This window comes from Pongo pygmaeus, chromosome X, assembly GCF_028885625.2.
Source record: "Pongo pygmaeus isolate AG05252 chromosome X, NHGRI_mPonPyg2-v2.0_pri, whole genome shotgun sequence".
NCBI lineage: Eukaryota > Metazoa > Chordata > Mammalia > Primates > Hominidae > Pongo > Pongo pygmaeus.
Genome location: NC_072396.2, coordinates 153,407,554 through 153,420,997, shown reverse-complemented (window position 1 = coordinate 153,420,997; position 13,444 = coordinate 153,407,554). Strand labels below are relative to the sequence as shown.

Here is a 13,444-nt window from a genome sequence, read left to right as displayed (position 1 = left end):
TATCACTAAAAGCCTGGGTCCTGGTCCTGCCATAGCTATTTGCTGGCTGTGTGCCTTTAGGCAAGTGACGCTTAGCCTCTCCGAGACTAAGTTTCTGCAGAAAAGGAAATTATGATAATTCCAGACCCCGTTAGAACTGGATCAAAATAAGATAAGATATATGAAGGCATTTGTAAACTACAAAGTATAAAGGTAACAGGTTTATGTTATTGGCACCTGTATTATAAACTCAAATCAAAGCATAGTTCACTTTAAAATGATGGTTAATTAGAGATTATATTCTTTCATGTCAAATAGAAAATACCAAACAGACTTACAACTCCCATAAAGAGATTTATGACTTATGTCTAAAGCCCCTTGCATTTACTATTTGGGTTGAATCAATATGGTTATCTACCTGTCAATTTCTCTTATTCTTTAATGCAGAATGAGAGAAGTCTTTTTTTATGACTGGCTCAGAAAGTACTGAACTAATCGATATATCCAGTGATAACAAGATGATTTGGAACACACATAACAAAAGCTTACCATTTTACTGCATACCGAATCTGTCAAAATATTTTCCTAGAAGTAATGTGAAAATAGGAGTTCTCTATCTTTCATTATTTTAGTGGGTGGTGACAAAAGGATTAGGAGGCTATGTGCTGAGTCTACAGTTTGGTACTTTCTGGTAAAATGCAGCATATAGCTGTTACCTTAAAAAAAAAAAGGTGAAATATAAGAATACCCCAGCTGAATTGGTAGTCAATCCCTAAAAAGATCCAATTTGAGTCTGCCCATATTTACCTAGTCTTACAAAGTCACAAACTGTTCTGAATGTGTGCAGGCAGGGCTCAGATCCCTTCATGCCGTTCTACTGTGGATACTCCTAGAGGGTTATGGGTGGGGGAGATAATGGCTGAAATTACTACACAAACAAGATAGGTTTGGGCTTAACTACAAAGAGAAGATTTAGAGCTGTAAGCAACCCCACCAATGAGTTAGTCTAATCTCCTCATGTGACAAAAGCCCTAGAAAGGCAAAATAACTCTCTTAATTTTACAAACAAAGTCAAGGCCAGAAGAGAAACCCATATCTCAGTATACCTCATTAAAACTATGCTTTGCAATATTTCACACTTTCCAAAGTAGAGATTTATTTTCAACTGCCTCATGAAGAATCACTAAAATTATCAAATAGTGCTGTTTTAAATTGCATCATTATTAATAATGATGACAGAAATGTGTATAACATAAGAATTAAATTTTGTTAAAACAGAGTAAGAATAAATCAATCTTTTGGTTTCTTTCCCACCAAAAAAAGTGTTAAACAATGACAAAGGCTTTAAAAGCAAAGTGCACCAAGAAAGATGCACTGAAACCAAATACTCTGATCTACCTACACAATGGCATGTTGAAATCACTGACATTGTTTTAGGATGCTGATGGCTAGAACCACTTGCATACGGCCTTAGAAAAGAAAAAAAATACATAGGAGAAAGAAGAGGACTTGAGAAAACAGAAAGAAAAAAAATCCCAAGTATTTGCATACTCTTTAAGAAGCCATCCTTGAGATCTATCTCTGAGTTTGACTAATGCCAATGAAAAAAATGGAAGAGAAAGGGGGTGAATGGAGGACAAGGACTCCAAGGGAAGAAAAGTATCGTATAAAATAGCCAGTTTGGCATTACTTTAGAAAAATCCTTGGGGAAGCACACTGAAAAAGAATGGATGGTTACAAGAGAAGAATTGAGATGTCCTTTCTTGTAGGGAAGTAGAGAACAAACATGGGAAAGCTCAGAAATTACTGCTTGAATTGATGATGGCAATTGTCTTGAGAGAATTCCTAGGTCTCCTACGATGACAGGGAAAGTAACGTGTCAAGTTCAGCATTACACTCTGGTTGCCACATTACCTACAAATTCAAGATAAGTGACAGTCTGGCTTTTAAGCTCTCTCACTTTGGTCCCACATACCCACAGCTGCAGATAAACTGGCCTATCCTTAGAATATACTTCACATTTTACTCACTTCCCCTTTCTGTATATGCTATTATCTCTATCCATCACTAATATGACTAATATGCACACGTACGAAGTGCTCTCCAGATTCCTCTTGAACTACTCTAATACCACCCAATATTAAAGGCCAAGTTCAAAACAAACTTCCCATTCATTCTCTGTGAAACCCTCCCTGGTTACCTCTACATGTCCCTGACTGACAAATCAGTCCTGCTACTGTGAGAATGGTCTCAGTCTCCCCTCCTCAGGACACCTTTCCTAATCACTTCTCTTTTAGCGTCTCCAACCTTTCCATCACAAAGAATGCAAAGCCAGGTATTCTATTTGTATTACTATCAACTACACATGTTCAGTTGGAGACAACTTCATTTAGCTTAGGGAGACACTAAAGTTAGGGGGAATATGAAGAGAAAGTTAGGAGGAATATGATAAGAAAATGAATCTGAATACCAATGAGACCAGCGAGTTGGAAGAGTTAGTAAAAAAGCATAAACAAAATGCAACTACCAGGGGATGGACTAGCAGAGAAGAAGATACAAAGCTTCCTAGATTCCACACAGCTATAAGACAAATACTAAGCTCAAGAGTCTTTTCTGGCACCCTAAAATTATAAAGTTATCCCTTCATTTTGATGGGTTTGGAAATAGCCCAGCTATAGCCTTGGACTCAGTACTATTGTATTTTCATAAGAATGCACAAAAAAATCAACTGGTGATATACATCAAGTGATATGGTTTGGCTGTGTCCCCACCCAAATCTCATCTTGAATTGTAACTCCCACAATTCCCATGCTTCATAGGAGGAATCTGGTGGGATGTAATTGAATCACGGGGGCAGGTCTTTCCTGTGCTGTTCTCATGATAGTAAGTCTCACGAGATCTGATGGTTATTATAAGGGGGAGTTTCCCTGCACAAGCTCTGAAGAGAGCTTGTCTCTTGTCTGTTGCCATGAGAGACGTGTCTTTAACTTACTGCTACAATTGTGAGGCCTCCCCAGCCACATGGAACTGTAAGTCCATTAAATCTTTCTTTTGTAAATTGCTCAGTCTCAGATATGTCTTTATCAGCAGCATGAAAATGGACTAATACAGGAAATTGGTACCAGGAGTGGGGTGCTGCTGAAAAGATACATGAAAATGTGGAAGCAACTTTGCAACTGGGTAACAGGCAGAGATTGGAACAGTTTGGAGGGCTCAGAATAAGACAGGAAAATGCAGGAAAGTTTGGAACTTCCTAGAGACTTGCTGACTGTCTTTGACCAAAATGCTGATAATGATATGGACAATGAAATCCAGGGTGAGGTGGTCTCAGATGGAGACGAGTTACTTGTTGGGGACTGGAGCAAAGGTGACTCTTGTTATGTTTTAGCAAAGAGACTGGTGGCATTTTATCCCAGCCCTAGAGACTTGTGGAGCTTTGAACTTAAGAGAGATGATTTAGGGTATCTGGCAGAAGAAATTTCTATGCAGCAAAGCATTCAAGAGGGGGCTTGGGTGTTGTTAAAGGCATTCCATTTCAAAAGGGAAACACAGCATAAAAGTTTGGAAAACTTGCAGCTTGACAATCAATCGAAAAGAAAATCCCATTTTCTGAGGAGAAATTCAAGCCGGCTGTAGAAATTTGCATAAGTAACAAGGAGCCAAATGTTAACCCTCAAGACAATAGGGAAAATGTCTCCAGGGCATGTCAGAGGTCTTCACAGCAGCCCCTCCCATCACAGGCCAGGAGGCCTAGGAGGAAATGATGGTTTCATAGGCCAGGTCCAGGGCCCTCTGCTCTGTGCAGCCTAGGGACTTGGTACCCTGCATTCTAGTTGCTCCAGCCATGGCTAAAAGGGGCTAAGCTTGGGCTGTTGTTTCAGAGAATGGAACCCAACATCTTGGCAGCTTCCACATGGTGTTGAGCCTGCAGGTGCAGAGAAGTCAAGAACTGACGTTTGGGAACCTCCACCTAGATTTCAGAGGATGTATGGAAATGCCTGGATACCCAGGCAGAAGTTCACTGCAGAGGCGGGGCCCCCATGGAGAACCTCTGCTAGGACAATGTGAAAGAGAAATGTGGGGTCAGAGCTCCCACAGAGTCCCTATTGGGGCACCACCTAGTGGAGCTGTGAGAAGAAGGCCACCAACCTTCAGACCCCAGAATGGTAGATCTATCAACAGCTTACACCATGCACCTGGAAAAGCCACAGACACTCAATGCCAGCCCATGAAAGCAGCCAGGAGGGGGGCTATGCCCTGCAAAGCCACAGGGGCAGAGCTGTCCAAGACCATGAGAACCCACCTCTTGCATCAGCATGACCTGGATATGAGACATGGAGTCAAAGGAGATCATTTTGGAGCTTTAAGGTTTGAGGCCCTGCTGGATTTCGGACTTGCATGGGGCCTGCAGTCCCTTTGCTTTGGCCAATTTCTCCCATTCGGAATGGCTGTATTTAACCAATGTCACCTCCACTGTATCCAGAAAGTAACTAACTTGCTTTTGAATTTATGGACTCATAAGCAGAAGGGACTTGCATTGATTCAGATTAGCCTTTAGACTGTGGGCTTCTGAGTTAATGCTGAAATGAGTTAAGACTTTGGGGTACTGTTGGGAAGGCATGATTGGATTTGAAATGTGAGGACATGAGATTTGGGAGGGGCTGGGGGCGGATTAATATGGTTTGGCTCTGTCCCCACCCAAATCTTATCTTGAATTGTAACTCCCATAATTCCCATGCTTTGTGGGAGGAACCCAATGGGAAGTAATTGAATCATGGGAGCAGGTCTTTGCTGTGATGTTCTCGTGACAGTTAGTAAGTATCACAAGGTCTGATGGTTATTATAAGGGGGAGTTTCCCTGCACAAGCTCTCCTCTCTTGTCTGCCACAGTGTGAGATATGCCTCTCACCTTCCACCATGATTGTGAGGCCTCCCCAGCCACGTGGAACTGTAAGTCCATTAAATATCTTTCTTTTGTAAATGCCCAGACTCAGGTATGTCTTTATCAGCAGCATGAAAACAGACTAATACGTCAAGTGAAAAATTCTTAGCATGAGTTATAAACAGCAACTGGATGGCCTTCCATTCATTGAAGCAGCTGTCTCATTTCTGTGTAGCGGCATGGACATATCTAGAACATCAATGGTAATATCCTAGCATTCTCTGCAGTTCTCACACAAGGGACCTGAGTTTACTATCTAACTCACAATAAATAAAGGTAATTATACTCACAGTGTTCACTGCATTGGGTGTGAAACAAAACAGGCACAGTCACAAATGTGAGCAATAATTTTTCAGCTGGTTGACAAAGCTAACCACTAAAATAAGCTACAGACAAATCCCACACCATTTCTATTAAACTTTTCTAAAGCCATTAGTTTTGTGGCAATTGGAGCCTCAGATAGCCTTAGATCACAGCCAAGAGCAGCATGTAAAGCAAATGACCCTTTAGGGATATGACACTCTACACGTTAGTTTTGTACTTTCAAAAGCTTATTGACTTAGGATGGAGACATTTAATATGTGATATCAATCTTTTCATGTGCATGTGATTATTTACCTGGCAAGCTATACTAATAACAAATTGCACCAAAGTGCAAAGCTGTCTACACCAGCAGATTTTTATCCTAAGGTAAAAATAAACAAAAACTTCTGTAAAGAAATCATGTATAAAGCTACATTTATTAACAAATTCATTTCCTAATAAAGCACCATCTGCAAGCAACCCTTAGTTTCCACTTGATATAAATAGGCCTTTTACTGTTTTCAGATGCAGTTCCGAGAAAATTCTTCTAAACCCAACTGCAGAACACATCAGCATTTTGTTGTTGTTGTTGCCAGGAATGTTGATAAACTCTATGACATGAAGTTTTGTTATGTATGTATGTATGTATGTATGTATGTATGTATGTATTTATTTATTTATTTATTTATTTTTGAGACAGAGTCTAGCTTTGTCACCAGGTTGGAGTGCAGTGGTGCAACCTCGGCTCACTGCAACCTCTGCCTCCCGGGTCCAAGCTATTCTCCTGCCTCAGCCTCCCGAGTAGCTGGGACTACAGGTGTGTGCCACCATGGCCAGCTATTTTTTGTATTTTTAGTAGAGACGGGGTTTCACCATGTTGGCCAGGATGGTCTAGATCTCTTGACTTCATGATCCGCCCATCTCAACCTCCCAAAGTGCTGGGATTACAGGCGTGAGCCACTGCACCTGGCCAACATAAAGTTTTTAAACAAAGTTATTTGTTAAAATGACATACCTCAATTGAAAAGCTGACCTTTTGCAATAAAGTTGGTTATACTTCTAATATCCTTATTGTTGATACAGAAATTCTAAGAAGCATGGAAATGTTTCAAGGATAAAAAATAAAAATTTCCCCACTATATACTCAATATGTGGACACATAAACAAACATGGGCACACACACTTGCACATCACATTTCAATAATAGTTTGTGATCTCTCAATTCATAAATATAATGTTATCTGCTTATTTGTATAGCTTAGAATACTGTCTGTTTTCTGGCCATTCAACCCATCCTGCTTCACCCTCCCCACAAATGCACTTCACTAACACTCATCAACTTCCTGTTACTAAAGCCAGGGAAAAAGTTGAGAATACTCAAAGAAATACTGTGATTGCTCCACGGATAAGCCTTTTTGGTAGTAACTCAGAGTAATGCTACCACTCATCAAGACGGCTACACTGACTAGGGACCCGGAACCCAGTGCCTGAAACTTCTTGGTGCCGGGAACTGAGGCTGAATTCTAATGCTAAGTGTTTTTGAAAAGTGCATCAAGATTTAATAGGGTAAATTTTCAGACTTGGTCAGAGTTTTAGCCACATAAATTCCATTAGGTACAAAGCTCCATAATGCTCCACCCTGTCTATATTTATGCCCGCATTTTAATCTGCACCCTTCTAAGCTCTCTTGTTGGGCCGTGTAACCTCTCTTTTCCTTTCCTCCTATTTTTGGTTTTCACATTACCCTTGGGTTCTGTATATGCCCCTGACTTTAGGGCTTTAAGCTTCTCTCTACTCTTCTGTCAAATCCTTCCTTGAAACCCATATTTTAAAATAAGTACTTTCTTCACTGATCTCCTTTCATGACTTTATTGGACCTGGCCCATTTTTTATACAGAGCTCTAGCAAGGTCTGTTTGTAGCATCACCAAAGGCTGCATGCACATAGGCTGCTCCTGGGATAATCGTCTCCAGAGCTGATGACAGCTCAGACTGTCTTTGAAAATGTACCTCTCGTTGGTGTGCCAGAGCACTGAGTGAAAGCATGAAGTCATTTCTGAATCTGGGTCAGCCATTTTGTGAATGTATAAGAGAAAGAATTACAACAGAGTGGATTTCGCTGGGTCTGTGATTTGTCACTCTACTAATGAGGTATGGAAACAGGCTGACAGACTGCTTTATGGGGCAGTGCTATTTCCAGATCAGTTCTGGCTGTGTAAGGAGAGAACAGCAGCAGATACCAGGGCAAAAGAAGAAACAAGAATGATATCCCCACCTCCCATTATACTTGTACTTTTTCAAAGCAGATCTCTTTTTTGGTTTTTAAGTATTAAAGCCTGTATTAAGTCATTCAGTAGAAATTATGGCTAGGATTTCTCAATGACAGAACGGGAGCAGAGCAGAGTAAGAAACAGGCAGACAGAATACAACTGAAAAAGATATCACTCATGATGGATTTCCTAGCAATTGTTCACATTTGTGCATGTTATTTGATTAACATTGTGGCTTAGAAAATGTAATCAAGTAACCATTTTTGAAATTCATTCATTCAACAAACATTTATTGAATATCTACTATGTGCTAAGTATTTGCTAGGCGCTTGGGATACAGAGAGAATGAGGTATTCCTTGCTCTTAGTGAGCTCACAGTCTAGTAGAGGAGATAGAAACATAACTGAATCACTACAATACAATGGAGTCGGTGCCAATCAGGGCATATAGAAGGTGCTAGAGGAGCCAAGACAAAGGGGTTTTTACTTAAGCTGAGGGGATCAGGGAAGCTTTCACAGAGAAGGTGACAACTGACCAGACCTGAAGGAGAAACAGAACTTCACCAGGAAGACAAGGGAGGGTGGGGAAAGACATTCTAGGCTGAGGGGACAGCAAGCCAAAAAGCAAGAAAGCGTGATAAAGCATGACATGACAGGGAACCACAGGTAGTCCCATATGGCTGGGATTTCAACTGCACATGAAGAAGTAGTGAAATATGTAGCCAAAAAAGGAGTATGAAACTAAAGGGTGAAGAGCCTTGTATGTGTGACTAAGAAATTTGGACTTTTCCCTGGAAGTGATGAGAAGGTACTGAATAATCAAAAGCAGGGAGTGACATGGTCAGATCTGCCTGTTAGATGAGCCTGCATGGATGGTATGGAAGAGAGGTGAGACTAGAGGGAAGGAGACCAGTCAAGAGGGGCTCTCACAGCAGTCCACTGAAGGCTCACAGATGGTTCAAAGGCAGTGGGGGTAGAGATGACAGACTAGAGAGATACTCAAGAGGAAGCTTGACAAGACTTGATGAATGATGACACAAAAAGCAAAACTGCCTCAGAAATGAAACAATATTAAAAACATACATTCAGAAAATATAGTCAACAGCCCCAGGCCTCCCTCCCTTTATGTTCCCATCATCCTCTGAAATCACCGCATCTGCTGAGGATAAATAAAGGAAGGAGAGCCGGGGGCTTATAGGGTCACACTTCTCTAACTCAGATACCACTAACTTGGAATCTGCAACCATTCAGACAGACTGCCTGTCACTCCTATTGAGTAAGAATTTAACCCTACTTTCTTCCTCTGTGTTATTTCAAGCCTTTAGTCACCAGTGACAGGAATCCAATCTAAAGGCAGTGGCTTCTTCCAATCAAGTGCTTGAGTGCAGTAGACAGCCGCTTACATGGTAGTGTCTGAGAGGCAGCACCATATATGCCCCCCACCCAGGGGCCACAAGGCCTGGAATCCAATCATTAGCCATTCATTCCTTAGAAGAGGCTTTGGTGCCTCTGGACTTCTCTTTTACAAGGCAATGATTCCTGAGATGGGTAGGATATTTACTCATTCTAAACCAGTGGGCTTTTGGTTGCTCGTAATGCTTTTTGCTTTGACAGAAAGGATGAATGTAGAATAAAAGGGCTATGTAGATACCTGTGGAGGAAGGAGATGCAGAAGGGAAGATTGATGGATACGGGAGATAACATTAAGATCTTGCCAAGGAATAGCTCTGTAATCACTCAAGAAACTAAAATTCTTAAAGAATGCCTTCTACTTCAGGTTCCAGCAAACCACAGTTCTACATTCTTCTACTTTAAGGAACTTCTGTATTTTAGGTTTAGAATATGCTACTGAGTAGTGAAGGCATATAGTGACTCGCAATCTTCTCATGAACCTTATACTACTTATGACCAATTATAATCTCAAATGTTATTAATTTGTACATAATATTACCACAACTGTATTTTATGAAACTATTTTATAACTCCAACTTGTCATTCTTTCAGTCAGACCGACCTTGTCTTTTGTCATTCCAAATTATGGAGATTTAACTGTATTTGCAGCATGTTAATCAGTTATGTCACAAGTGACAGAAGATCAAAATTCAGACCCTGAACTTGAAGAGTATCCTATACAGCTCATTAAGGTAAATGAGAGCTGCTTGTGAATACTGGATTATAGAGATTAGAGCAGAGAACTAAAAAAAAGTGAAACCAAACAAAACTTTAAAAATTACTTACTTCACTTGTTTGGAGGATGGTGAACTTTGGCAGTTTAGTCTTTGAACTGGCTGCACTGGGTTTTCCATCCAAGAGTGTTCCAAATGACAGATTCCCAAAGCTGTTCTCAAATTCAATTGAAGGTTTCAGTGTTGGCGAGATGTCCGGTGCCTGGTCCTGGCCATCCATGGGTCTGACGTATGCAGTTGGCTTTTGCTGCCCCATGCTTGTTTTGCAGTAAAGCCCTGGTGGGAAGTTTTGAACTGAAAGGCCACTGCTAGGAGCTAATAAAGAGGAAGCCACTAGGGGAGACCCAGGCGCTTGCACGGCGAATTCAGATTCTTCTGGTGAATTGGATTGAAAGATTTCTTTGAAAGCATCTTCTCCACTAGACTTAGGGTTACTGTCTTCCTTTGCAGATGGGTTTGACTCTTCAACTTCTCCAATCTGGGGCTGTTCAGCTGGGTAGACAAAGAAGTCTTCCAGTCTGGCTTGAGACTGGTCCTGTGTCAAAGTCTGCATCTTGTTCGGCTGACCACTGGCCTGGCTTGCCAGTACAGTGCTAGGGTTATGACTATCACGTGACCACTCAGGTTTTGATTTTCTGTTGCTGTGTATTAGAGTTGAATTCAGTATCACAACAGAAGGTGGAGGCATTGGTGCTGAAGGATGGGTATTATCCTGGTGAGGTGGAATTATTCTGTTCTTTTGTTCTGGAAAAAAGCTTGGTTCATTTTTGTTGTTGGGATTCTGGGGCACAGAATTCTTTGGAATTCCCACTAGGTGATTCTGATTAGAATGGTTAGTTAGCAAATCCTTCATTTCATCATAGTTTCCAAGCGTGTTCTGGACTCGGTTGGCAAGTGCATCACCTTTGTTTGTCTAAAATAACAAAAAGATGGGGGTGGGAGGAGAGAGAATGAATAGGTTTGTGTTTCCTAATGTTAATGTTTCAAACAGATGCCCTAAGTAGACTATCATACGGGGTTCTTTAAATATGTCTTGCTGCCATATAATTTCATGCTTTTCATGTGCTATGTAAGAAAAAAAATCAAGAACTCTATTGAAAAAGCTTCTGGAATGAGCGGGTATGATTAACATTTTTATACTCCCTAGCCAGTCCTTAAACATGTTCATTGAGAAAAACTTTTAAATTACATCATTTATTAATTTTATTAGAAAAATAACTTATTCTGTGACAGATTAGCTGAATTGCTACATTCTACATTGTGATTAACAACTTCTGCTTACCAATCATTGGAGTTATAATGGAATTTTCTACCTATATAAATTTTGGACATATCAGCCTTTGCACCACATTATACCATGAAAAAGGCTTAGGCTATTGGATAAGAAAATCAGTTAAATTGTGCTACCATGACTATAATAAGCTTAGGAAAGGAATGGAATTAAACAGCATCTAATTGAGCTAACTCATGACTAAAATGAATCTGATTCCTTCTAATCAAAGAACTGTATGAATTACTAGTGTTTGCCTGTATATTCTGGAATGACTGTGTTTACATATTGATGATTCACACTCATTTACTTTGAAATGATGCAATTGTTCATCAACAGTGACTCAAGCCCTTCTGTGTCTTTTCAATGATTAAGGAAAATTTATTCAAGTATTTAAACTGTTGTTTAAGTAAACCAAAACAAAGTTATCTTTTCAAAGTGATGTTAGCCTAATGTATAGCAGTTAGAGAGGCAACCAAATCATTTTACGGACAATCAGTATACCAGCTACACCACCCCCTGTAGGATGTATTTGTTCTATTAAAATGGCTGTGATTGTTTTTAAAATAATTGTGCTCCTGCATGGGTTTTTGTAATACAGAAAGCAAAGTTATCATGACTAAAAAATGGTGGGTAGCTGTATACTTGGAAATGACTTTGATGAAAGCTCAGTTGTTCACCCCTAAAAGTGGCTTTCTTTATGCTCTTTATATGCCAAAGAGGTTATCAAAACAAGCTGCTGAATTCAGAAAGCCAAAGGACCTTTTTGTACCTAGACTGCACTATCCTGGCCCAAGATGTTGCAGTGATAGAAGGCTACCAGTATTCAAGGGGCCATCTGGCAACTGGGCCACTGGATGGGAAAAATACCACCCTATGTGGCCTTCAAGTCCCAGACTCCATGGGCACATTTTCAATGCACAGGAGGGAGTGACCATCTAACCATTGGTACACTCTCTGCTGAAGATAGTTGTTTAACATCTAAGATTTTTCACATGCCCTTAACACAGCCCAGTCTCCTAGTGTACACAGGGAGTATACCTATCCAGGGCTAGCATCTCAGTCTAAACTTGTTGTTTGGCTATGTGTTTTCCTTTGTATGTGAAGATGGGAGGATATGCAGATGGATAGAGGGCAAAGTGCCAGAAATGGGTGAAGTCGTCTGGGGAAAGAAAACATAGAATGAGAAGATACGGATTAGCAGAGAACCCTGGGAAGCATCAACCTTTAAGAGACTGAGAGAAGATGAGGAACCAGCAAACGATACCAAGAAGGAACAGAGAGAGAACCAAACCAGTAACCTTGGCCTCATTATTAGCACCATCTCCATATACCGTATAAAGTATTTAACTCATACCATGTGTGTGTGAAACCATATGAGACACATCCAAAGAAATGAGGGCAATAGGAGAAATATAAATTTCAAAGATTAAGGAAAAGTATGCTAAACATATGCTAAGGGAGCTCTGTCAGGGACAGATATTTTTAGAAATCAAATAACTATATGTCAATTTTAGTTTGCTTATCCTCCAATCATATATTGCATCATACACAATCTTAGTACTGAAGTAGTGATTAAACAATTAACATTCTGTATAATCCTCAGCTGAATAATCACTCTGTTTTCAAAAGTACATCTGAAGATATATTTAAAAGTTGTAGATGGGTAGAAGTCACTTTTATTTCCTAAAAGTCTCTAGGTTCGTCATTTTTAATGGCAGGAATTACTTTTTAGCCCAGACAAGAATAAACTCTTTGTATATAGTGCTCTCCTTCAACTGAGTTGCACAATGAACCACATGGACAGCAGCCAAAACCAGGCTCCCTGTTCAATCTCTAAATTTAAAACAAAGAAATTTCATTGTGCTGAGGGTCCAACAAGAATCTGATGCAAGCTTTAAACATTTCTAGGTTGTTTTGGCCTGTCAAACAGATTACCTCTTGGGTCAGATGTTTGCCTCATGAACAGTGATATCTGGCCATATTCAATGATCTGACCCAACAAGGGAAAACACCACCATTTCACTTCCCATTGGAATGCCTTCATTTCACTATCTGGCTTTCACAGAAACAGAGCTCTGCAAAATCAGAACCTTGTCCCTAGGTGTCATAGAGACCACTGTAATACCTCCATGCCCTGAGAAGTCACTGTAGTCTCCTTAGGGAAACATAATCAGGACTCAAGAACGTGAAAGCTCATTTGCTTACAAGCAAGCTAGTCAAATTCCTGTTCTTGTTTCATGAGTAAATAAAAGAGGTTCATCTTGTCCTCAGTAGGGAGAACCTTGCCTACTTTGTGATGTCTCTTCATTGACATTTACTTATAATGATCTGGGTTTCTGAAGCAAGCTTAGATATATTTTTCCATATCTAGGTTTTAAAAATATACTTGAAATTAAAAGAATTTCTAAACTGGCCAATGTCTAAAACTGTGTCTATGTGAACAAAATTAGAGGAAAATTGAAATTTCTCTCAATAAGTCTAGAAAATCAACCT

General features: G+C 40.1%; 1 protein-coding gene across 7 annotated transcripts in view; it reads right to left on the bottom strand.

Annotated features, from left to right (window-relative positions):
- The window catches only part of AFF2 (ALF transcription elongation factor 2), a 504,750-nt gene that overhangs the window by 323,980 nt on the left and 167,326 nt on the right, over nt 1-13,444 (bottom strand). For all 7 annotated transcript variants that reach the window (XM_054472110.2, XM_054472113.2, XM_054472111.2 and 4 more), the window contains exon 3: nt 9,731-10,591. In XM_054472110.2, the coding sequence (XP_054328085.1) occupies nt 9,731-10,591 (861 nt within the window). The remainder of the gene's footprint in view (nt 1-9,730; nt 10,592-13,444) is intronic.